The sequence below is a fragment of the Littorina saxatilis genome, linkage group LG11 (genome assembly GCF_037325665.1).
Source record: "Littorina saxatilis isolate snail1 linkage group LG11, US_GU_Lsax_2.0, whole genome shotgun sequence".
Taxonomy (NCBI): domain Eukaryota; kingdom Metazoa; phylum Mollusca; class Gastropoda; order Littorinimorpha; family Littorinidae; genus Littorina; species Littorina saxatilis.
Window position 1 is genome coordinate 29,066,355 of NC_090255.1, and position 27,099 is coordinate 29,093,453.

Below are 27,099 nucleotides of genomic sequence, written 5' to 3' on the forward strand. Positions count from 1 at the left end.
CGAACCACTTTATCAACGATACAACAGAGAAATGAAAAAAAAATACAGAGTTCATTCTACAAGTGTTCAGTCGTTGAACCTTAAATCAGATATTTCAGCATTCTTCAAGGTGTATTTTTTTGTGTGGGTTTTTTTCTTTCTCGAAATTGTACGTAAGACAAGTCCGTGTCAGTGAAAACGAAAGTGAAACAAAAGATGGTTGAAAAAGGACTGACTGTTTCCAAACAATAAGACGTTGCTGCTTTGATAAAATAAATACAAATAAATAAAAGAAACTAAATTTAAATATAGACACTCATTGCCCTTTGTGCACTGAAAGCCACAGAGTTGAAAAATACGGATACTTTTAAGTTTGAACTTGAGCTGAGTAAGGTGCGTTCCTCACTTGAAATGTCAAATCTGTGTAAGTGTTGTGGGATGAGTTTAACCTGTTGAATTATCTCTTCCTGTGAGGGTACTTGTAACTGAGACACAATTATGATTCGCAAAGGGGTTTTCATCGTTGTCACCGGATGTGAAGGCTTAGTCAGCGATAGGCTTCGTTGGATATGTGTGTGTGTGTGTGTGTGTGTGTGTGTGTGTGTGTGTATATGTGTGTGTGTGTGTGCGTTCGTGCGAGCGTGCGTGAATGCGTGTGTGTGTGTATGTGTGTGTGTGTGTGTGTGTGTGTGTGCGTTCGTGCGTGCGTTCGTGCGTGGATGCTTGTGTGTGTGTGTGTGTGTGTGTGTGTGTGTGCGCGTGTGTTTGCGTGCGTGCGTGCGCGCGTGTGTGTGTGTGTGTGTGTGTGTGGTTTTTTGTGTGCGTGCGTGCGTGTGTGCGTGCGTGCGTGTGTGTGTGTGTGTGTGTGTGTGTGTGTGTGTGTGTGATTCTGTGTGTTTGTGTGTGTGTGTGTGTGTGTGTGTGTGTGTGTGTGTGTGCGTGCGTACGTGTGCTCAAATCCAGACTGAGGACACAGCAGACAGACGCCAATTAAACTAATCAGTACTATCTGTCCCCTCGTGTCTAAACAGAAGCGGATGTGAGCATGATCATGTAGCAACATTTGTGTTTGCATTGTCTTCACTGCTGTGACTCGGTGCAAGCGTTTATTGAATTCATGAATTGTTCGTTCAGGATCGTCAAGTCATTTCTAAAGGACTGATTGACGTGTTTGTGTGTGTGATGTGTGTAGGTGTGTCTATGTTAACAGCGCAAAGACAAAATTCATGTTTTGATTTCGCAGTTCAAGCATACCGGTAGGTACACATAGTTATAATGTGAAGTTAAGGATAGGCTATCAAGAGTCATAAAAAAAAATAAAGGAAACATTCCGAAGAAAGAAGCGGGTTAGTTAACTCAATGATGAAACTCGATTTCTGGCTTCTGACATTAAACCCTGAATTTCATTTTTGAAGAAGTATGGTCATTCAGGTTTTAGTCAGTGATGAGAATGACCAATCAACGTATCTGTGGTCCAGTTTCGCACACTCAGACAATTAAAAAAACTGTTTGTAAACATGCTTACGCGTTGAACTTTCATTTGTTTACGTTTGTAACACACTTTCCATTTTCACACACACCCTCTTCCTGTGACCCTACCCCCTTTAACTCCCCCCGCGGGTTAGGGGGAAGAATTTACCCGATGCTCCCCAGCATGTCGTAAGAGGCGACTAACGGATTCTGTACCCCCGCGGGTTAGGGGGAAGAATTTACCCGATGCTCCCCAGCATGTCGTAAGAGGCGACTAACGGATTCTGTACCCCCCGCGGGTTAGGGGGAAGAATTTACCCGATGCTCCCCAGCATGTCGTAAGAGGCGACTAACGGATTCTGTACCCCCCGCGGGTTAGGGGAAAGAATTTACCCGATGCTCCCCAGCATGTCGTAAGAGGCGACTAACGGATTCTGTACCACCCGCGGGTTAGGGGGAAGAATTTACCCGATGCTCCCCAGCATGTCGTAAGAGGCGACTAACGGATTCTGTACCCCCCGCGGGTTAGGGGGAAGAATTTACCCGATGCTCCCCAGCATGTCGTAAGAGGCGACTAACGGATTCTGTACCCCCGCGGGTTAGGGGGAAGAATTTACCCGATGCTCCCCAGCATGTCGTAAGAGGCGACTAACGGATTCTGTTTCTCCTTTTACCCTTGTTAAGTGTTTCTTGTATAGAATATAGTCAATTTTTGTAAAGATTTTAGTCAAGCAGTATGTAAGAAATGTTAAGTCCTTTGTACTGGAAACTTGCATTCTCCCAGTAAGGTCATATATTGTACTACGTTGCAAGCCCCTGGAGCAAATTTTTGATTAGTGCTTTTGTGAACAAGAAACAATTGACAAGTGGCTCTATCCCATCTCCCCCCTTTCCCCGTCGCGATATAACCTTCGTGGTTGAAAACGACGTTAAACACCAAATAAAGAAAGAAAGAAGGAACCCCCTTTAACAAATGCAAAGGGCTTTCGGTGTGTCAGTCTGTATTAATTTTAGTAGAAAAGGTCAGAATCGTAGATATGTCACACAGCAATTGGGTCTGTTGGGGGCTTTCCTATGATTCAGCCTTGCTCGTGTCATGCTGCGATTATTACAATTTACATGCATGTCTGTCATCACTGCATGAATGTAGTCCTACCGGTACGTTAGAACTTTCGCCGTACTAATTCCACTGACAGGTTATGAGCTGGTCTTTTTTTTTATCGTTGAGTGGAATTAAGGGCTAAGCTCGCACTGTGCTTGTGCAGGATCAGTAGGATTAAAAGATCGTGCCCACTTACACGCGCACGCGCGCACAGTTTCTGCCTACGGATATACTGTAAAACATATCTGTGCAGCTATGTCATCTATTGCTCCGGTAATTGGGCGCGTGGGTTTGCTGGTAACTAGAAACCGGTGGCATGTAAACAGATTGTGATTCATTCTTCAGTATAAAATTATGATAGTGGCTGTTTTCCTTTCATGAATGAATTTTGAATCAGACGTAACAACGGAACAAGCAACAGGACGAAATAACTAAACAGGAACAAGCTATAGTATCCAGTGTTTAGCAACATATAGATGGGTTTAAGTAAGCTTCTATCACTGAAATTATACTCAGACATAAATATTTATTTTTAGAAAGATATATTGAAACAGATAAGTAGTATCCATGATTTAGCAGATTATAAAGTGGTTTAATCATCAATTACTGAAATTACATTCAAACTTTTGTCGACACTGTTTTAGTATGAATTTGAAGAACAAAGTTATACATTGCTTGTCCGAGGATATGACTTGGTCATCGCAATGACATCAGGTTCTGGTAAGAAAACTCATGTCTCATTACGAATAGTTAGACATTCAAGGCTTGACCGTTAGTCTAGCATTCAAACGTTAGTTTGTAAACATCTTACGTGTGTCTGTTTATAAGATCTGATTAAGTGTTTACACAAAGTATAAAGGCGGTCGTACTTCCGCTGACGAACGCTCCTTGGACTGAAAACGGATGTAACAGACCCATCCTATTATAAATATACGAAATGGTAGTCGGTTAACAGTTGAATAGAAAAAAATAATCAGGAAGCTTAGAGACCGTCCTCGCGCAGGACAGAAAACATTGGTCGGCATTACCGCCTCCTTATGTGGGCTTGTGTAAACACACCTCATTTCAAAGTACACCCGCCGCGCGTTCATTGTAGCGAAAACGTTTTGATTCATCCGTTTGACACACACAATAGTGTGCTTGGTGGACGAAGTTACGGACTGCGCTAGTTGTGGGTTTTAGGAAAATCCTTAGGTCTTGTTTTGAAATGTATACAGCTTGGTGGACGAGTTTTGCGGCCTGTGCTAGTTGTGGTTTTTAGGTACATCCGTATATAGGTCTTGTTTTGAAATTAATACAGCTGGTTGGAAAGAGTGTACGGCCTGTGCTAGTGGTTTTTTTTTATTAAAGTAAATCCCTAGGTCTTGTTTTGAAATGTATACAGCTGGTTGGAAATAATTCACGGACTGTGCTAGTTGTGGTATTAAGTAATTCATAAGGTTTTGTTTTGAAATGTTTACAGACGGTTGCTTAGAAAGATAGAGGATATTTCGCTTCTATTTGGGACATGTACACAGCGTCTTTTCAAATTTGTGTGGAATCGATCGTAAGAGTTGTAGTTTTAAAGTAAATGCGTGTAGGTCTTTATTCGAACGATAGAGAACGTCACACTTCTACTACGCGTGGATATTAATGTTATGTTCAGATTTGAATGGCCTCATACGAGTTGTGGTTTTAAGTCAATCAGTATCAGTCTCGTGCTTGACAAGATATGGAACAGTTCGCTTTTACGACGCGACGCCTTACAACTAAATATGTTCTAATTTTAATTACGGCATCTTACGCGTTGTGGTTTAAAATAAATCTCTGTGTCTTACTCAAAAACATAGGCTACTTTTTTTTCTTTAGCGTGCACTTAGTCTTTTCAGACTAGTTGTATGGCCTCTTACTAGTTTTGTGATTGGGTGAATTTTTTTCAAATACATCACTGTCTAGCTCAAAAAATAGAGAGAGTATTGCTCTTCTTTCCAGATTTGTACGGCCTCTTGTCGATTGTGGTTTTAAGAAATTCTCCTCCAGGCCCTGCTCAGAAAGAGAGAGAACATTTCTACGACTGTGAAGAAAACGTCAACTTGCATTTCGTTGTGTAACAGGAAAAGGTAACTCCGTTGGACTTGCGCAGAACTTCACAGACGACGAACAGAAGACAGAAGTTTTCATACGGATTAATGCCTGTGTGTGTATGAGTGCAAACCTGTGTCACTAAACGTGTCGGAAGTGTGTCGTGATTGTGTGTACGTTGGAATTTAACTATGGAATGTGTAAGAGAACATGATTGTGTGGACAACGTGACCTGTGCTAATTGACTCGATTCGGCGTGTTAATCTGAACGACATGAACGAAGCAACCAACTACAGTTATCGCAGCGACGAAGACCTGCCTACTAAGTTACGCAAGGTTCGTGTGCCTGGTGTTTCGTTGTTTTGTTGAAGGGTGAGGTTGAACTTGTGGATTGAAGTCGGTGTTGTGAGTTAAATTGTGTCAGTATGTGTGTACGTGTACGTTTTGGGATAGGGTGGTAAGGGGGCGGGGGGGGGGGGGGGGGGTGAGGGGGGGGGGGAGATTTGTGTGTGTGTGTGTGTGTACGTGTGTGTGTGTGTGTGAGAGAGAGAGAGAGATAGAGAGACAGACAGACAGACAGACATACAGACAGACAGACAGACAGACAGACAGACAGACAAACAGACAGACACATATAAAAAGGTCGCACAATACTTCTGCATAATATATACGCATTTTGACCCATCAATGGTTTGTCGACATGTTATATCGGTGAATTGAAATCCCAAAGAGGACACCATACCGCGACTGCCTTTCACCCTTTAGAATTGCTGAAAGAAAAACATCCCTAACCAGCTAAAGTAATAGAAGGAGTCTTTGTTAGACGATCCGTACTGCAGTCTGTTTGTGCGGAAAACGGCTTTGGAATGTGCTTGTGTCTCTGGTCATATCACAAGGGCGGGTGAAATATTGCACAGGCGGATAGAGTCACGTCTCATTGTTTCCGACTTTAAGTGTGCATACATTTATAACCACAGGTGCACGCTAGAATATTTTTTTTATCATTTCAGAACACGATCCAACTTTCGTTTATGAAAATGACAATAATTACTCAAAATCTAATGTTTAAGTCAAGAGGAAAAGATTATACGCTAACACTAACTCAAAAAGACAGAGACAGAGAGACACAGACACACAGACACACAGACACACACACACACACACACACACACACACACACACACACACACACACACACACACACACACATACACGCACTTTCGCACACACACACGTACGCACACACACATACGCACCGTGACACACACTGCACACACACATACACATACACACACACACACACACACACACACACACACACACACACACACACACACACACACACACACACATGGGTCCTGTTAGTGTCAGTCATCCTACACCCCACCTATAGACATAGACAGATATAAAGCGTATTCTTGGGCCTGTCCCGTAGTAAATATAAACCTACACTAACCTTAGGTGAAGAACCTATCAGCATTCTCAGGCCTCGGCCCTTTGACTTTGTCTTTGTGTCAGTGGAGTGTATGGAAACTTGTGTAACTTGTTACTGCTATTAGGTCTACTACGGTGCGACTAGTCTGAATTTACGGCTTCTTGACAATACCTACTGTTACACCGCACTGTCTAATAATTTATGTTTAGTACGCTCTTCTGCTTAACTGTTGTCGACCGTGTTATTGGTATAGACATTGAATTGAACGTAATGTTTTGTTGGGAGATTCAGCAAATTTGTCTTACTAATATTGTAGACTTGATTGTTTGTGTGTGTGTGTGTGTGTGTGTGTGTGTGTGTGTGTGTGTGTGTGTGTGTGTGTGTGTGTGTGTGTGTGTGTGTGTGTGTGTGTTGAAATAAGGCTTTCATTGTCACACATATGAGTGAAACCGTGGATTAATTTAAAAGTAGATCTGAACCACACTTCCATCCCCTCCCCTGATAGTTTTATTTAAATTTTATTTAAACTCAGCGATTCCTTCCACTTTGACACATACACACAATCAACAGCCTACCTCATTGTCGTTGTTGTTGTTGTTGTTGTTGTTGTTGTTGTTGTTGTTGTTGTTACAGTGTTCTAGATGATCGAACGTGTAGCAAAGACCTGTACGCGTACGTGTAAGCCTAGATATTGCGTCACCCGTGATTCACTTGTTGTCTCCAATGTTCCTAACATCTATATCTAAATGTATAGATATACGTTGTTTTGCTCCCACCAAGACTGCAGATCTTGGTAAACGCGGGACGTAAAAACTAGATTTAATGACGTAATCCGTACACGTTCCCGTACACGTGCTGAAAAGTGCCACATCTATATCGTGTTGTTGTTGTTGTTGTTGTTGTTGTTGTTGTTGTTGTTGTTGTTGTTGTTGTTCTTCTTCTTCTTCTTCTTCTTCTTCTTTTTCTTCCTCTTCTTCTTCTTCTTCTTCTTCCTCATGTCTTTGACAAAACAGCTTATATTGGTGGTTTTTCCCAACAATTTTTGAATTTCAGTAACAAAGCTTCAGCCAAACATAAACATAATCTGCACAACATGTTGACTTTGATACCTGTACGCTTCACACTAAAAATATATATATTTTTTGTTTTTGGTTTAACAATGTTTTCTTCATGTTTTACAATGTTTTATTCATGTTTTACATGTTCATGAAATTTACATTGGCATACAGTGAAAACAACAACAAGCCTACGGACATCTTTTCATACCATACCTAACCGCTTTCCTCTTCTGTATGTTTTGCAGAGATACTCAACAACGACAGAGCCCCGGACCCCCACCGCCTCTTCCCCCACCTCCCCCACCTCCCCCAACGGTCACGGGGGGCTGCCTATACTCTCTCCGAACAATCTCTCCTTCACAGACGACGATGTCTTCTTTGACGAGAAACTCAAGGAGAATAACAACGACTTGCCTCACTTCGCTCCGCCTCCGCGCACGCCCGGAACGGCGCCTTCACCGGATGTCATGTGGTCTCAGCGGAAGTTGCGGCTCCGCCATGTCATCGTGGTGGCGGTTCTCGTCGTGTCGCTGATTCTGCTGGCTGTCGGTGTCGGTCTGGCCATCGTCTTCACGCAGAATGGTGAGTGGGTGGAATGTGGATGTGTGGGTGTGGGTGAGGGTTGCTGTTGGTGGTGATGGTGGTGGTGATGTTGTTGTTGTTGTTGTTGTTTTTGTAGGTGGTTTGTGTGTGTGTGTGTGTGTGTGCGTGTGTACGTGTGTGTGTGTGTGCGTGTGTGTGTGTGTGTGTGTGTGTGTGCGTGTGTGCGTGTGTATATATTTGTGTGTGTGTGCGTGTGTGTGTGTGTGTGTGTGTGCGTGCGTGCGTGCGTTTTTGTGTGTGTGCGTGTGTATGTGTTTGTGTATGTGCGTGTGTGCGCGTGTGTTTATGTGTGTGTGTGTTTGTGTTTGTGTGTGTGTGTGTGTGCATGCGTGCGTGCGTGTGTGCGTGTGTATGTGTGTGTGTGTGCGTGCATGTGTGTGTGCGTGTGTGTGCGTGCGTGCATGTGTGTGTGTGCGTGTGTGTGTTTGTGTGTGTGTGTGTGTGTGGCTACTCACATTCTAAGACAGAAACGTAGAAGCAGAATAAGATCGGTGAATAGCAACGTTTACCTACTGGCCAGTACTATATCTGCTATGGTTAATTATTGTGTCTCCGTGTCAGCGTCCCACAACAATAACATAAACCATGGTAGTCCATTAGCTTACATTCCAGCCGGTAACAGAGAAGACGATGTAGGTGAAACGTCACCTCAGCATTTTTTTTTATTGTAAAGTAACGCGGGTGTGATGGTGGTGGTGGTGGTGGTGCAAGGGGTGGGGGGGGGGAGGAGGATGGTAGGTTGATCGGGCAATGGGTATATATATTTTGGTTTGTAGTGTAATTACAATAACACGAGGGGGAGTATGAACACTAAGTCACAGGCAGGCGCTAGGCAGGCAGGCCGCAGACAGACAGAGAGACATAGCTAGTGAGACAAACATACAGCGAAACAGACAAAGATGCAGAAAACCAAACAGACTGACGCTCGCACGCACGCTGACGCAAGCACCCCCCCCCCCCCCCACACACACGCACACAGATGAAGCCAGAGAAATAAGAAAGACACAAAATGTAATCGGTCCCGAATAGCCAATTGGGACGGGGATGTAGCTCAGTTGGTAGCGCGCTGGATTTGTATTCAGTTGGCCGCTGTCAGCGTGAGTTCGATCCCAGGTTCGGCGGAAATTTATTTCACAGAGTCAACTTTGTGTGCAGACTTTCTTCCGTGTCCGAACCTCCCCCCGTGTACACTACATTGGGTGTGCACGTTAAAGATCCCACGATTGACAAAAGGGTCTTTCCTGGCAAAATTGCTTAGACACAGTTAATAATTGTCTACCTATACCCGTGTGACTTGGAATAATAGGCCGTGAAAGGTAAATATGCGCCGATATGGCTGCAATCTACTGGCCGTATAAAATTTCATCTCACACGGCATCACTGCAGAGCGCCTAGAACTGTACCCACGGAATATGCGCGATATAAGACTCATTGATTGATTGATTGATTGATTGATTGATTGATTGATTGATTGATTGATTGATTGATTGATTGATTGATTGATTGAATTAACTAAGTTGAAGGGACATCAACAACCAACAACCGATAGAGGCAGGCATATTATAAACATACACTTTCTCCGAAAACGGCGTATGGCTGCCTAAATGGCGGGGTAAAAAACGGTCATACACGTAAAATTCCACTCGTGCAAAAAACCACGAGTGTACGTGGGAGTTTCAGCCCACGAACGCAGAAGAAGAATAAACATACACAGAAGCGTTCGTTTGAGTACGTGTCCCTCGTGTTGTTCCTGTTATTGTTGTATGGTGTTCAATTTGAATAACATCTTTTTTAAACCAGAGAGATAATTATTATACCGGCAAATACACTATTTGAAAACAAAACAAATCACGCACACTTTTGTTGACTGCAAACATACACTGCGTACTATTAGAACATCGAAATAATGTGGATTATAAACAAGCAATACACGATTGAAGCAAGCCTCGAATACGAGCCTAGCAAGGTGTGAAAAGTGATTATACTGGAACTTGAATTTAGACAAAACACTGTCAGAGGTAGAACGGACTACTTTTCGCGACCCGTCGTAAGCTAGGCCATTATACGTATTCTTGTCTCCTTGTATGGTCCGCTGGGCGTTCAAGCAACAATAAGCTATTTGTCGTAAGTAATAGAAAACGCAGAGCAATGAATATGGACGATTAATGGATGAAGTTGGTGAGGTTGTCTTTCTCCCGGAAATAACGAGAAATGCTAGGCAATGAAACGCCAAGTCTGTCACGGACAATTTTTACTGCGTTTGAAGGCTCACAATAACAAATTGCCGCGAGGGTATAAGGACATGCAGAAAGATGAACCTTGTTGGTGAAATAGGTGAGGTTGCCTGTGACACATATTTTACATCGTCAAGTTTCCGGGTGGGTTGCCTTGTCATCCACCCACGCGGAAACTTGACGATGTTAAAGAAAAACATTGTGTGAAATAGAAATCGGTAGATAGTCACGTCTTCCGCAGGTTGTGATGGTTCCTGTCCCACAGGTGCAAAGCTTATTATGGACTGTCATTGTTGTTTCGCAGGTGTATTGACTGCTTGCTTTTCAACACCCTCTCACAGGTGGCGACCAATAAACAACCCGCGGCAAATAATACGATAGAAAGAAGAAAAGACACCGATAGAGTGATGATTTATATTCTTATTTCTATTCTCCCAGAAATACCAAAGGTTCAAAAACATGGTGGGCGATAGGTGACACGAGTAAAGCCTTACCTCTCGAATAATATTTTGTTCAGATTAAAATTTCGGGTAGGAGTATTCGTTAAATCTTGAGTTCCGCTGACAAATAAACCCAGAGTAAATATTACGGAAATAGCAGAGGATTGAAACATATGGATTGTAAACTTTTCAAATCAGTGCACCTCTAACTATAGGGACACACATCAGGTTTTTTTTCATTGCAACTTAATTGTGTTTGACGTTATCGTAGCACCTTCATTTAATTACAAATAGATAAATAAGACGACCAAAACAAACAAAAATAAGTTAAATGTTAATAATAATAATAATTGTCAGTAAGTACTGGTGTCACATGACTGATGTGAACCAGTTGATTGGCTAATGGCGATGCGCTAAAACTGTTAGCGCACTCTTGGAGTGCGCTAACTTTTCCACAGAGCGTATTCTTCCGCCCTTTGCCTAAGCGAGACTGTGCTCTCATCCTCAGAATTAATTAATGACATGTAGCTTATATTCTCCACAATACCAAATGACCATAAATTCCCTGCTTCTCAATTAAAGCAGAAGTGGGTTTTTTCTGACAGATTGCGTGTGCCTGTGCCTGTGCCAGTGATCTAAAAATAGAAGCCGCTGTGTTTCATCTAATTTTCGCCGACTTGCATAGATTCTTCTCATATGTCGTGTTAGTGGCATGTAGCTTATCATCCACATTACCAAATGATGAATTAGTATACAATTCCCAGCGGCTAACAGAAAACACAAGTGTTATTCCGATAACGTACCTGCTGCATTTTTGTCAATTTCATGTCATGTATTTTGAATAAAATTGTGTTTAAACCAACGTATCAGCTAGGCCAGTTTGGAAGACTGACTCGATCGACTCTGTCATACGTAGCAGACTACACTGAAATACGACTGCATCAGTTCAGTAAATGAATGGTTTCCGAATTATTATTTCAGGCAAGAACAATCGTAATCGAAAACGTGTAGGGTTCAGAACGTTCTTACCATATATAAGACTTATTACCAGCCTGCCTCATGCGTGCAGACTCAGTGCAGACTGCAGTGGTTCGATTGCCCAGGTAGCCTAGCAGACGACATTAACCCCGCTCAGCAAATTAACATGTTGGGCAAATGTGAACGAAAAAAAGATGGGGATATAATACGTGTAGGGTTCAGAGCATTCTTACCGTTCATATTTAGTATCAGACTCCCCGATGAGTGAAGATACAACACGAGAAATATGCCACATTTGTTTTGAAAATGTGCGAACCGTCGAGTCCCGCTTCGAGTCAATTCAAGGGGAGTCACTCCGCACAGTCAATCCGCCGAAGCTCGACTGGAGGTTTCGAATCGCAAATAATGAAGAGCACAGTCCTTTCTCCGAGTTCAAATGAGGTCTCTCTGAAAGATCATCACTGTTCAGCTTAACGCTACACTGGAATTTACCAACATAAATTAAAATGCATGTGACGAAAGCACGACACACTTGAGACACCCCACACAAAAGTAGATCTTTACTGTGCACGACCTGACCACACAGTTATGCCTATTCAAATGCGCGTTGCAAAATGTGCGTTTGGAATCTTCTTTTTTCTATGCTCTTCGTTCAATAATGAATTTTCTCGATTTGCTCTATAAATCCCTTAGTGCACTGGGATGTCTCAATAACTTAAATAATTAAACACTCCTTTATAGCGCTGTTCACCGCCAAATGGCAGTCTCATGGCGCTTTACATTAGACATTATAATTCAACATTTTACATATATAAGAAAGAAATAACATACAAGCATTAAAAAAAAAGCATAGACAACGACCACTTATAGTTATATAAGATAATCTAGAATGTTTTTTTTATAAAAAGATGAAAATTCCGTAAGATAAGTAATAGTAAATGTTAGTACTCGTAATAACACTACACTTCAAACTCTAGGACCATGTTTTTGGTCTTAGACTGTCAATTATTGGTAGCGTTTTTGTAGCACCCTATTGCAGAGGTTTGGAACATTTGTGACCCTCCACCACAGAATGAGTCGCATGTCACCTCTCACGGTTCTGCGCTAGGCTTAATATAAGTACGGGGGGGGGGGGGGGAGGGGGGTCTGGTAACAGTGTGAGGGTCACCTTAGTCACAGGCTTATAACTCGAACAGTTTTCACTCTTTTTTAAAACGGGTTTCACCGCTGGATAGAGCATAAACAACTCTTTATGAAAATGTAAAAATATGCAAATCATGCAAAGGTGACATACGACTCATTCTGTGGTGGAGTGTCACATTTGGTCAAAAATATTAGAAAACCCGTAAACACTCTCACAGACATTTTGTTAGACTCTAACTTTGACGGGCGTATTCGAAGCAACTTCCTTTCTACAGACGAGTAAAGTTGTAATACATAGCACGGACAACACTCTGACTTAAACTGGAAGAATGCGAGTAAAATCAGTAAACCTCAAGCACTAGAACACATATTTTTGAACTATTAGTTCCGGTAGGCGTGTCTGTATATATAGCATCTTCGTTTCAAGTGACAAACAAATCCAGGATGAATAACATAACTTCAGTACTGCGACTATAATAGCACGGCTGGCTAAATATCCGGGTTAGTGTTACTAAAGGTATAAAAGGATTGGTAGTGTTTTTGTCACACTGACTACAGGTTTTCGCACTAAGTCCTGCTATTTTGACCATGATAGTGAAATAAAGATCTAGAGGGCTTGGTGGTGTTGTTAAAAAGTTTGGTTTAAGGGTGGTGGGTACTACACTTGGTATTTGAGATGTTATGTATATGCGCCACACGTGAAAGAATGCAAACTTTAAGGATTTTGAAATACCTTCAAAAACAGAGTGTTTTTGACCTGATAAACAAAGGAAGAATAAGCGCTCTTAATTCATACGACAGGTGTAATAGAGTAAGTGAGAGTTATACGGGACCAGTCTCCTGGCACCTCAGAGACTGAATAACAAGCATTGAAATGAACAAGCAACGTTAATCCTATGAGTGTTTTTGAGCTCAGAGGAATGTGGTGTTAAATTTTAGGTGTGTATATACATGTTTGTGTCGCCCTTGTTATTGTTGTTGCAGAGATTTGCCATGATAAAGCCATTTTAATCATTTCATCAGATCGTCTACTTAAAAAAATAAGTGGATGAGAATAATCAAAAATTGCTTTGATCGACTGACAAAAATGTCGGTCGTTTCGAAAGATGATACGTTAGTAACCAATGAGCGATGCCTGACGTTGATAATGTTGTCGTTGTTGTTGTTGTTGTTGTTGTTGTTGTTGTTGTTTTTGTTGTTGTTGTTTTCATCGTCTTCGTCATCGTTTTTGTTGCTTTTGTTACTTTGGAATGATTATTTTCATTGGACTAAAACGATTTTCTTATTTTAGTGCATTGTATGTGTGTGTATTCGAAAGCGTGTGGTGTGCTTGCGTGTGTGCAATTGCACTTGAGTATAAGCGGTTTTCTATTGAGTTTTGTATCCCAATATTGACACATGTGCACATTCAATCGTTAGTTTTCCATTGCAATATTTACATTTTAAAGTTTGATTGTTTGTGTTGCTTTCACCCCTACAGTATCATCAGAACCAACACCGACATCTCCACCCCTACCATGTGAGTACACGTTTTTTTCTTAGTTAGTTAGTTAGTTAGTTAGTTAGTTAGTTAGGTATATAGTTAGTTAGTTAGTTAGTTAGTTAGTTAGTTAGTAACTTGGTTAGTTAGTTAGTTAGTTAGTTAGTTAGTTAGGTATATAGTTAGTTAGTTAGTTAGTTAGTTAGTTAGTTATATAGTTAGTTAGTTAGGTATATAGTTAGTTAGTTAGTTAGTTAGTTAGTTAGGTATATAGTTAGTTAGTTAGGTATATAGTTAGTTAGTTAGTTAGTTAGTTAGTTAGGTATATAGTTAGTTAGTTAGTTAGTTAGTTAGTTATTTTTTTGTTTTATTTTTGTTGTTAGAGGTGCAGGGATATAACAAAAGCTACGGAGAATGTCTATCTGTCGGTTTTATTCCCACAATTTACCATATAGCTTGATCCGAAAGTGCTGTGCGTATTTTGCCTTTTTGCTGCGGGCGAAATCGTGGTTCAAGGGACGTAAGCCTACCAGACCGTGTCACTTGTAACAGTATTGCTTCCCCTGAACTAAATTGTGTTGCGCTACATGTCTTTCTAGTTGTGTGTCTCTGTTTCTGTCTCACTGTCTCTGTCTATCTCTCTGTCGGTCTGTCTGTCTGTGTATCTGTTTCTATCTGTCTGTCTGTCTGTCTGTCTGTCTCAGTGTCTGTCTGTCTGTCTGTCTGTTTGTTTGCCTGTCTGTATATCTGTCTGTCTAAGTGTCTGTCTGTCTGTCTGTCTGTCTGTCTGTCTCTATCTCTCTCTCTCTCTCTCTCTCTCTCTCTCTGCCCACACACAATGCCCCCACCCCCTCCCCCTTACTCTCTCTCTCTCTCTCTCTCTCTCTCTCTCTCTCTCTCTGCCCACACACAATGCCCCCACCCCCTCCCCCCTTACTCTCTCTCTCTCTCTCTCTCTCTCTCTCTCTCTCTCTCTCTCTCTCTCTCTCTCTCTCTCTCTCTCTCTCGTTAAAATCCACTCATTTAAAGTAACCACGAAACTTATGAAACACATCAACGACCTTCTTTTGTGCAACACGTTTTTATCGTTATTTTCGCGATACATGTATTAAAACTCGTTAAAGTACCGTGTTTGATGTTGTCTGCGTATGCTCATCGCAACTTCATTTTCTGGTTTGTCCAGATTTCAACAATGTTTTGTTTTTGTTTGTTCAGTCCTCTTGCGTGTGTATACCATACCTCTCACGCATTTGTGGTATGCTAATTCATGTTCTCTCTCATTGTGTGTGTATGTGTGTGTGTGTGTGTGTGTGTGTGTGTGTGTGTGTGTGTGTTTGGGTGTGTGTGCGTATGTGTATGTGCGTGCGTGTGTGTGTATGTGTGTATGTGTGTGTGGGTATGTGTGTGCGTATGTGTGTACGTGCATGCGTGCGTGTGTGTGTGTGGGTATGTGTGTGCGTATGTGTGTGTGTGTGTGTGTGTGTGTGTGTGTGTGTGTGTGTGTGTGTGTATATATATGTGTGTGTTTAGGGCTTTCTAAAATTAAATAGTTGTAAACCGACAAAATTAATGTGAAGAATTTCTAGCGGTCATATCTGTCGTTGTGGCGTGTATTTTGTGCGCAGTTTCTTCATATTTTCTTGTGTGTACGTGTTGAATAGGTTACATTTCTTTAAACCACCTAACTGTGAAGAATGTCTAGTGGCGACACCTATTGTTGTGTCGTGTCTTATTTCGTGAATCTTAACATCTACAGCCCATACATACCTTACTGGAAAAAAAACCCACAAAAAACAAACTTAACAGCATTATTAAACATCCAAGCAAACATGACAGTAAAACAGAGTAGCGAACGAGTGAACCAACCCTCCAACTTAACCAGTCTACAAACACACAAGAAAACAAACACACACAAATAAAAACCAAGTCAAGTCAAGTCAAACAGTTTATTTACCAAATGCAAAGCACAGGATTTTGTTATGGTGTATGCATCAACACACGTACGTTAAATTATTCAAAAGATGTTTGCATTTATTTGTTTGATATTTGTGTATTGCTGCTTTACTTTGTGCAAGCGTCCTCCATGCAAAAACAAAACATGAATACAAATAAAGCAGAAAAAAACCGTCACAGTTTCAGAGCCCTATAAGGGGCGTTGGAAATTGGCTATTTTCACAACAAGGAGCCTTCTCCTTTCTCACACTCTGTGTTTGTTTTTCGAGCCGAGACAGTTTACTTAAACTCTGTGGTTGACCTTTTTGTTGTTACATCGGAATGTACTTGCCGCGACAAGGGTTAAGGTTAAGCGTATCCGGGTCAAGTTAGTTCAATGCACCCCACGACAGCAAGTTCTGTGCCTTAGAAAAAGAGTATAATTATATACATCTTTGCTCAAACTTCATCCATCCACGCACTAAAAGTGTCAATAGCAGGAAAAAAAAATGAAACAAAATACCGTAAGAACATGACAGAGGATTAATAAATGAAAAGATGAATACATTAAATAATGAGTGGATTAAGGAAGGAATGCACAAGTGAGCAATCACGCAAGGAAGGAAGGGGAACAAAATAATAAATACACAAATAAATGATAGAATCATTAAATACATCTTAAGAGTAGCAGACTAAGAGTAAAACAAATGATGCGCATTTTCAAGCGAGTTCATACGCATACGCTTGCTCTGACGTTGAGCTTGCCATGTTAACTGAGAAAGGAAACAAACTTGCATGGATCTCTAATAGCATTATCAGCTCAGGGCCGGACCCAGGGGGGGGTTCCAGGGGTTCCGGAACCCCCCCCCCCCCCCCCCCCCTGGAAAAAGCATGTACCTTGCTTTGAGTGGTTTTTTAATTTTTTAATTTTTTTTAAAATAAATTTTGTGTGTGTCTCTTACAAATTTTATTCAATGTGAAATCCGATGAGAAAAAGGTACCCCCCCCCCCCCCCACAATGCTGCTCTTAACCTTCAAAACAAGGCCCAGAATGCACCAGATTGCGCAGATTTTAACCGTTTTTCAAAAATTTTCCGGGGGAGCATGCCCCCGGACCCCCATAGTTCGCGCGCCTGCTTTACAGGCGCGCGCTTGTGGCTTCGCCACTTCGCTGATTTGCCCCCCCAAAAAGGAGGAACCCCCCCCCCCTTACAACTCATTTGGTCCGGCCCTGCAGCTAGCTGACAAGACGATACATAGAGAATACTACATGGCTTGCTGTGTCGTACCAGATTCACACGAGTTGTTTGTTTAAATATTGAACTGCGAGCGAAAGCGAGCTGTTCACTATTTGAAAAAGCAACGAGTGTAAATCTGGTACGACACAGCAAGCCATGTAGTATTCTGTTTATCCTACATAAAGTACTTACGTGTATTTTACTGAAAATGTCTTGCAGGCGAGGCAGCTAAATTGAAGACGCTTGTTTTGGAACCTCGATCTCTTCTAAAGCCTCGTGCAACCTATTACGTCAAAGCAAAGAAACGTCACTCTAAACGTGTGGCGTGACGTGTTAGTTCTAAAGATTCATCAAGGGTAATTAGCGAGCGCAATTTTTGTTTCTATAATGACGTTTGTCTCGGTGACTTTGGTATCAAAAGCAGTGGAAAAACAGGTCCCTGCCAGACTTGCTTGACATGACCTCATTTACATGATATACACACGTGTGATTTGAACGATTATTATCTCACGGGTGTCTCTCTCACATATGTAGGATAAAGACTAATACTCAACCAACAAACTTCCATTGATGGTTTTTTAATCAAACTTACAGCGACTTGTTTATTGTGTATGCCTGTAAACAAGTTCGTGGCTTAACAATAGTTTCGTGTTTGGGGCAAACAAACTGACGATACACAATAATAGCCAACTAAGGCCAAACAAAAAAAATAGGTGTGGTTACAGTAACATAGCCCCCAAAAATAGGGTAGGCAATCACTTTTTTTTTAAAACTTTTTTTTCTAATGTGTACAAATTAAACCTACTTGACAGGGTAATCAGTGTGCGACTCGAGCGCTTTCGCTTTCATTGCGTTTTCTGCACTCGTTTTCTTGTTTTTTGTGTGTGTTTTTTTGACAAATGTAATAAAAAGTTATAGGGTCGGCCCCTAAAAATAGGGTAGGTCGGGTTACCGTAACCAACTAACCAACCAACTTACACTGATGATTGTTTAATCTTGTAAAAAAGTTCTTAGCTTCAAGGTTGGAGTTTTGTGTTTGGGGCAAACAAACTAAGTTTGTATTAAGTTACTCTGCCCTCCTTGTCTAATACAGAGAAGCGACGCGTGACGCTAAGTGCTCAAGTGTGTTTCTGTTCTATTTCATGGACAGGAGAGACGCGTTTAAGTGCTTTTCATTAGTTTTTGTTAGGTGCCTTTTCATTTACGCATTAGAGGCAGTTGGTGGTTATTGTCATGTGTATATAAGCCTGTATGCATTTTATGCGAGTAGACGTTTTTGTGTGTGTGTGTTTTTTGTTCGTTTTTGTGTGTGTGTTAGTTGTTGTTTTATATTTGTTTCAGTCGACATCTGTGTTTTGCTCGTTGTGTGCTTGGGGATTAAAAAAAAAGATAGTCGCTCGAAATGTCTTATACTGGAGCATTGGCACCTCTATAAACGCCGCTAATGTAAAACACAAAAAAATATAATGAAGTTATATAGTTCATTGCCTTTACACATATTTCAACGAGTCAAGAATGATTCCAACAAAAAACCCGGCTCAAAATCAAATCTAAACACAGCATTCCTTCAACCAAGACATCAATCACAGAACAGAGAACTAGTAATCAATACGCTTTTGAGACCAGTATAGAACACTATAAGATGTTTGATGGGTTGTTGACAGACCAGCTTTTTTGTCGTCCTTGGTCAATAAATATGAAACAAAAGTCGATATGCCCCCCGAGGACCGACAAAAAAAGCTGGTCTGACAACAAACCACCAAACATCGTTTTTGTCATCATTTTGGTAGTGAGAAAATAAGATAACAATCAACACAGGGAGCCATGCTTTGAAACACGGGTTCCGTGCTGATAACCACACGAGTTCCGTGCTGATAACCACTGGCAATCAAAGCTGGCGTGTGAAAGCAACTTTCTGTATTTTTGAGTTCATAAAATGTTGGGATGAATATGTCAGATTTGAGGATGCACAGTTCTGTTTGTTCATCTCGGTATTCCACTCCCTCGGCTTTAATAATAATAATAATAAAGTGTATTTATATTGCGCCTATCCCTTACAAAAAACAAAAATATTTGGCTCTAAGCGCATTACAACATGTGAAGGACTTGGTACAATCAAGTCTGACAAGTACAACAGCACAATATACAGTCGGTCTCTTAGGTAAAAGCAGCTTCGACAGTTAAACACTTCTACTAAAAGATCCTCTAACAATTTACAAACATAGTTAAAGAACATCGAGTTAATAGGAATTAAAAAAAAAAGGTTCTTATAATAAAACTATCTAGCGAACGACGAAGAAGAAGAAGAATAAAACTATCAATGTCAATGTATAACAAGTCATTCAACGTAAATGGCCAAAGAACAACAATAAAACAATGGTGATAAAACAGTTATACTCAATGGCTAATAACGAGGCAGAGTTAAATAGTATCGACACAAGATTAAAACAAAACATATTTCTGGAGACGAATTAACAACAATAAAGCAATGGTGATAAAACAGTTTTACTCAATGGCTAATAGCGAGGCAGAATTAAATAGTATCGACACAAGATTTAAACTAAACATATTCCTGGAGACGCATTTAATAATTATACATGTATCAAATAATCAATGTACAAAATACAGCCCTCGCAAGCAACCCGCCCCCAGCCGGCCCACAGCGCGCTACGATGGCAAGCGACCCCTCTCCTTAATGTGGCAAATACTGAACAGTGCACACAACCAATTACTCGCATATACTCGTGTCGCTCACTCGCACACACACACAAACACACACACGGACAACATCGAATCACTCGCACAGGCTAGGGGTTGAAGTATTCCCGGAAGAGGTGTGTTTTTAGAGAGGACTTGAAGGAAGGGAGAGAGGTAGAAAGGCGGACAGACATGGGCAGAGAGTTCCAAATAGAGGGAGCTGTGTAGGTAAAGGCTTTCAGTTGTGAGTATTAAGCTCAGTAATCGAATGTGGAAGCTACGTTGGGTCAAAGGTCACAGAAGATTTGCGTCGTGCAGCGAAGGAAATAAAAGAATCGCGATCTTGTTTCCGACTCAGTACCTCTTTGTTTTTCATTAGACCTGTCAATCTGCTTGCTCGGCTTTGTGAGATGTTTGCATATCTTGTTGCTATTTTCTTTGCTTTTATCATTATTTCTTATTTGTGCTTCGTTTATCGATACAACGTCTTGTGCACGGGTCAAAATGTGTGTGTCAGGGGTCAATTGGTTTGACTTGAACTTGACGTTCGTGTTTCTCACACAAAGATACACGCACTCCATGATTTTGTGAGAAGACATAACATATCGGTAGGTTTCATTTGTTTGTGATGAATTTATTGAAGTAGTTTTGTTGTTTTGTTTACTTTTGCCAGTTTGCCAGTTGGTTTTTGGAACTTTGCAAAGCAGTGTCGTGTCGTCTGTTTAGGTCTGGGGAAACGCCAATGAAAAGAGCCGAAGAATCCGCGAGCGTTTCTATTGGGTTTGCTTTTGATTATCCATGTAATAGGGCTTCCTGCAACTATGGTAACCGGGGATTTATTCCCCGGGGAACATGAGATTTATTTCCCAGGTGCTTGTGAATGAAAACTCGTGAAAATGATGACAAACAATCTTATTCAAAAGAAAAAGCAAAACAAGAGCAGACTATGAAGAAAGAAACACAGAGAATGAGGATAGATAACAAAAATAAAGACCAGAACAAAACACCCATAGAAACAGACTGGTGACGGAAGGTATTCCTGAGATCAAAATACCTATTCTTCAATTAAAAAAAATATAAAAAAAACACAAACAAACAAAAATATTGCACCGACTAAACAATGTAGGAATCCGCTTGCAAAGCCACTATAATTATGTTAATTTTCGCTTTTGAAGACACATCATGCTAATACTTAAACCAGCCTTTTTTCCCCGAACCCGTTCCAATCGACACTCATTGCAGTATTTAATTCCAGCCCTGCGGCAAATCCACCCCCCCTCCCCCCCATCCGAGTGTATCTATTAATTAAAGACAGAGTCATGTCTATGTTACCCAATATTGACGGACTGTGTGATGATATCTTCTGCTATGGTCTGTTGAGACAGTGATATCAAAATCGAGACCTCCGGTCTCGATTTTGATATCACTGTCGAAACAGACCAATAGCAGAAGATATCATCACACAGTCAGTCAATGTTAGATATATTGCTAATTCTCTGGACATTTTGTATTTACTGTAACGAAATTACAGAAGTATTTGTCTCAGTTTTGGCTGTTCCATATCCCTCCCTCTGATTATTATTTCTTTTTGTTCACGCTTTTCTTGTACTTTTCAGTATTTCAAAATGTCTTTTCTTTCAAAAAGTCTTTAGTCACTTGCTCAACTAAATTCTGGGATAATTACATTTTCATATATATGTTTTTGTTTTTAAATTTAGGTGTTTTTGTTTTTGCCTGAGCGAGACTGTGCTCTCATCCTCAGAATTAATTAATGACATGTAGCTTATATTCTCCACAATACCAAATGACCATAAATTCCCTGCTTCTCAATTAAAGCAGAAGTGGGTTTTTTTCTGACAGATTGCATGTGCCTGTGCCAGTGCCACTGATCTAAAAATAGAAGCCGCTGTGTTTCATCTAATTTTCGCCGACTTGCATAGATTCTTCTCATATGCCGTGTTAGTGGCATGTAGCTTATCATCCACATTACCAAATGATGAGTTAGTATACAATTCCCAGCGGCTAACAGAAAACACAAGTGTTATTCCGATAACGTACCAGCTAGACCAGTTTGGAAGACTGACTCGATCGACTCTGTAGCAGACTACACAGAAATACGACTACATCAGTTCAGTAAATGAATGGTTTCCGAATTATTATTTCAAGGCAAGAACAATCGTAATCGAAAACGTGTAGGGTTCAGAACGTTCTTACCATATATATAAGACTTATTAACAGCCTGCCTCATGCGTGCAGACTCAGTGCAGACTGCAGTGGTTCGATTGCCCAGGTAGCCTAGCAGACGACATTAACCCCGCTCAGCAAATTAACATGTTGGGCAAATGTGAACGAAAAAACGATGGGGATATAATACGTGTAGGGTTCAGAGCATTCTTACCGTTCATATTTAGTATCAGACTCCCCGATGAGTGAAGATACAACACGAGAAATATGCCACATTTGTTTTGAAAATGTGCAAACCGTCGAGTCCCGCTTCGAGTCAATTCAAGGGGAGTCACTCCGCACAGTCAATCCGTCGAAGCTCGACTGGAGGTTTCGAATCGCAAATAACGAAGAGCACAGTCCTTTCTCCGAGTTCAAATGAGGTCTCTCTGAAAGATCATCACTGTTCAGATTAACGCTACACTGGAATTTACCAACAGAAATTAAAATGCGTGTGACGAAAGCACGACACACTTGAGACACCCCACACAAAAGTAGATCTTTACTGAACACGACCTGACCACACAGTTATGCCTATTCAAATGCGCGTTGCAAAATGTGCGTTTGGAATCTTCTTTTTTCTATGGCGGTACTGACAATATCGTTATTGAAACAATCCCAGTGCACTAAGGGATTTATAGAGCAAATCTCGAAAATAATTATTGAACTCAGCGCTATGCGCTTCGTTCAATAATGAATTTTCTCGATTTGCTCTATAAATCCCTTAGTGCACTGGGATGTCTCAATAACTTAAATAATAATAATAATAATGATAATAATAATAAATGAGCATTTATATAGCGCAACATCATAACTTTGCAATTATGCTCTTTGCGCTTGACACATTTAAAATTAAAACACAGTTATACAAGCATTTACATCTACATTCATAGTCAACAACGCTTAATTAAAAGCATACACCATCAAACATGCATTCGCTTGTGCCTTCCTGGCGAGCGGCCGTAAAGTCCATCAAGCTAAGTGTTTGTCAATAATTGTTTGTATGTTAACCTAAAAGACCGTTGGGTCGATATATTTGTGACTGTAACGTATTGTTTTGTCAATAACAAACGTTCCAACAACTTACCTTTTTGATTATGCATGATGGGTTATCCCGGAAGGATGCTGCCTTTAATCCCTGCGGCATACCCCCCCCCCCCCCTTCCAGGCTAATCGAGTGCGTACATTAACATTAAACCCTCAGCACAACTGTGCACTCATTCAGCGACCATGCAGTGAGGAATGTCAAAATGACAAGCTTTCTTGTTGTGCATATTTGTCGGCTCATGGGGTGCCCCCTGCCGGGCCCTTTGTGCGGCAATAAACGGGAAAATTGCCGGGTATTCCGAACCCGCGTGTGGGGTATTGTGCCCTCGTTTGACAAAACAGGGTGGATTCTGCATAGATTACCGCGCGGGGCCTTTACCACATGCACCCAGCGAAGCCATAAGGGGTTGAGAAAAAAGGGTATTTTATAATTGATTGCAAGGCGGAATGTTCGGAATTCCCATGATCGCGTTCTTCAGATACCTTTTTCCTTTGGTCCCCTTCCCCCATCCCGCGCCCCCTTGTCTCGATCTCCTCCCATTCTGTAGCAAGAAAAAAAGGACGGTGGTGTTTTTTTGTGTGTATATATATATATAGAAAGACATCGCGGCGTGTACAATTATTTCTTGAGATACAACCTGCCGTGCACTTTGGAGAGGATATATATATTAAGCGTGTCCTTCTTTCAGGACCAAAATGACGTCGAGGATGGGAGTTTTACTGTAGTTTTAGCGTTCAGTTCACGGCAGTGCAAACGTTTGTATCTCCTTGACTTAATAACATCTTCAGTTCGAGTTCATCGGAGTATGATTGTCATTGAATCTTGGCGGCGTGTCTTTAGGAGCGTCTTCTTGTCGCTAACGTCTCCGGAACGTACGCCCGGAAAAGATGTTTTAACTTTTTGAAAGAGATTAGGATTTTGAACAAGACTTACGCTACCGACTGGACAATAATCTAAGTTTCAAGGAACACCTTCTACCTTATACTTTGATACGCTTTAAATGTGAATATTTTTTAGTAAGCTGAGAAGAAAAAAGAGATAATAAGATCGATGCTGAATACCTCCTGGGCTCTCGAGACAAGAAACAAGCATAAACAAACAAACAGTGTTAACATCCGTGTGTTAAGTGTACAAAATCGTTTTGTTCATCTTAACAAAAATAAGAAATAAAAGAAGAAGAAAAAGAAGAAGAAAGAGAAGAAGCGGAAGAGAAAAATAAAGAGGAAAAGGGAACAGGTTTTACTAGGTCTTTATTCGGCTTTGTGAAGCTCGCAAAAGACAGCAATAAGTCATACAGAAACGAAACTGCCAGTGAAGCGTTTCTAGCCCGTGCGGATTGCACTATACATATTACCCGTCAGATCCAATTAAAATTTACAGATGTGAAGGCCACTTTGATGTGTGTGGACATTTACGACATGAGATGTACATCATTTATGTGTGCACGGCAGAGGACATGCATTATTTACGTGTTGACATGTGCGTCCGACGATGAATTGTGTGACCAGTTTGTGAGATATCGTGGCATAAGAAGAAGTTTGTGTAAAAGAACGGCATCAGAAGAAGATTGTGAACAATTGCGGCATTAGAAGTTTGTGAAAATATTGTGGCATAAGAAGTAGTTCGTGAAAAATTGCGGCATTAGAAGTTTGTGAAAAAGAACGGCATCAGAAGAAGATTGTGAACAATTGCGGCATTAGAAGTTTGTGAACAAGAACGGCATAAGAAGAAGTTTGTGAACAATTACGGCATTAGAAGTTTGAGAAAATATTGTGGCATAAGAAGTAGTTTGTGAAAAATTGCGGCATTAGAAGTTTGTGAAAAAGAACGGCATAAGAAAAAGTTTGTGTAAAAGCGCGGACAGCACCATCAACATCGACAACCTCAGCATCAGAACAAGTTTGTGAAAATTCGCGGCACAAGAAGTTTGTGAAAATTCGCGGCACAAGAAGAAGTTTGTGAAAAAGCACGGCACAGGCATAAGAACTTACTCTAAGCTGTATATCAAAGTCTACGACAGAAGATATTTACGTATGGAATTTGAATGCACAAAAAAAGCAAGATACGGAACACTACGGCGGTTGAAGGGTTGAAGGTGTGATACAAAGGACAGGGTGCGCATTGTGCAGTCGCAGTAACGTGGCTCTCTTTGTTACCATGCCCCAAACATGCTGATGTATTATGTTCAGATGTTTCGAGTTTACATAATCGCTGATGTGACCTCGTATATAGGTAATGCAATTTTTTGAGAATGTTTGTGTGTGTGTGTGTGTGTGTGTGTGTGTGTGTGTGTGTGTGTGTGTGTGTGTGTGTGTGCGTGTGTGCGTGCGTGCGTGCGTGCGTGCGTGCGTGCGTGCGTGCGTACTTCATGTCTGTCTGCCTGTCTGTCTGACTGTCTGTCTGACTGTCTGACTGTCTGTCTGACTGTCTGTCTGTCTGACTGTCTGTCTGTCTGACTGTCTGTCTGTCTGTCTGTCCGTCGGGGTCTGAATGTCTGTGGAATGTTGATGGTATGTTTCTGTTTATGGCCGTTGTCACGTTGTTATTTATGTTGTCATAGGGACCCTGCCTGCGTTTGGTTATAATTCATTCTATCTATTCGTCTCTCTTTCTTTCTGTCTTTCTTTCTTTTCTTCTCTCCATCTTTTTTTCTTTCTTTCTTCTTTGTTTGTTTGTTTGTTTGTTTGTTTGTTTGTGTGTTTCTTTGTTTCTTTTTGTACAGAGGGGGAATCGAGGCGAGGGTCGTGGTAAATGTGTGTGTGTGTGTGTGTGTGTGTGTGTGTGTGTGTGTGTGTGCGTGCGTGTGTGTGTGTGTGTGTGTGTGTGTGTGTGTGTGTGTGTGTGTGTGTGTGTGTCTGTCTGTCTGTCTGTGCGTGTGTGTAGAGCGATTCAGACCAAACTACTGAACCGATCTTTACGAAATTTGGCATGGGAGTTCCTGGAAATGATATCCCCGGACGTTTTTTTCTTTTTTTCGATAAATACTTTTGATGACGTCATATCCGGCTTTTTGTAAAAGTTGAGGCGGCACTGTCACACCCTCATTACATTTAGTCAAGTTTTGACTAAATGTTTTAACGTAGAGGGGGGAATCGAGACGAGGGTCGTGGTGTATGTGTGTCTGTGTGTGTGTGCGTGTGTGTGTAGAGCGATTCAGAGTAAACTACTGGACCGATCTTTATGAAATTTGACATGAGAGTTCCTGGGTATGATATCCCCGGACGTTTTTTTCTCTCAGTTTTTCGATAAATGTTTTTGATGATGTCATATCCGGCTTTATGTAAAAGTTGGGGTGGCACTGTCACACCCTCATTTTTCAATCAAATTGATTGAAATTTTGGCCAAACAATCTTCGACGAAGGCCGGACTTCGGTATTGCATTTCAGCTTGGTGGCTTAAAAATTAATTAATGACTTTGGTCATTACAAATCTGAACATTGTGAAAAAAAAAAATTTTTTTGAACGATCCAAATTTACGTTCATCTTATTCTTCATCATTTTCTGATTCAAAAAACATATAAATATGTTACATTTGGATTAAAAACAAGCTCTGAAAATTAAAAATATGAAAATTATGATCAAAATTAAATTTTTGAAATCAATTTAAAAACACTTTCATCTTATTCCTTGTCGGTTCCTGATTCTAAAAACATATAGATATGATATGTTTTGATTAAAAACACGCTCAGAAAGTTAAAAAGAATAGAGATACAGAAAAAGCGTGTTATCCTTCTCAGCACAACCACTACCGCGCTATTCTGCCTTGTCAATGTCACTGCCTTTTCAACGAGCGGTGGACTGACGATGCTACGGTCTTGGTGAAAAAATGCAATGCGTTCAGTTTCATTCTGTGAGTTAGACAGCTTGACTAAATAATGTTGTATTTAAAAAATTTCGCCTTACGCGACTTGTTTTTCAATCAAATTGATTGAAATTTTGTAAAGCAATCTTCGACGAAGGCCGGACTTCGGTATTGTA

At 40.9% G+C, this 27,099-nt stretch overlaps 1 protein-coding gene across 1 annotated transcript in view; it reads left to right on the forward strand.

Annotated features, from left to right (window-relative positions):
• The window catches only part of LOC138980199 (uncharacterized), an 85,599-nt gene extending 71,514 nt beyond the window's left edge, over positions 1-14,085 (forward strand). Inside the window, exons 3-4 of the mRNA XM_070353033.1 lie at positions 7,351-7,687; positions 13,984-14,085. Of these exons, the coding sequence (XP_070209134.1) occupies positions 7,351-7,687; positions 13,984-14,045 (399 nt within the window). The 3' untranslated portion in view covers positions 14,046-14,085. The remainder of the gene's footprint in view (positions 1-7,350; positions 7,688-13,983) is intronic.
• The last annotated feature ends 13,014 nt before the right edge of the window (positions 14,086-27,099 follow it).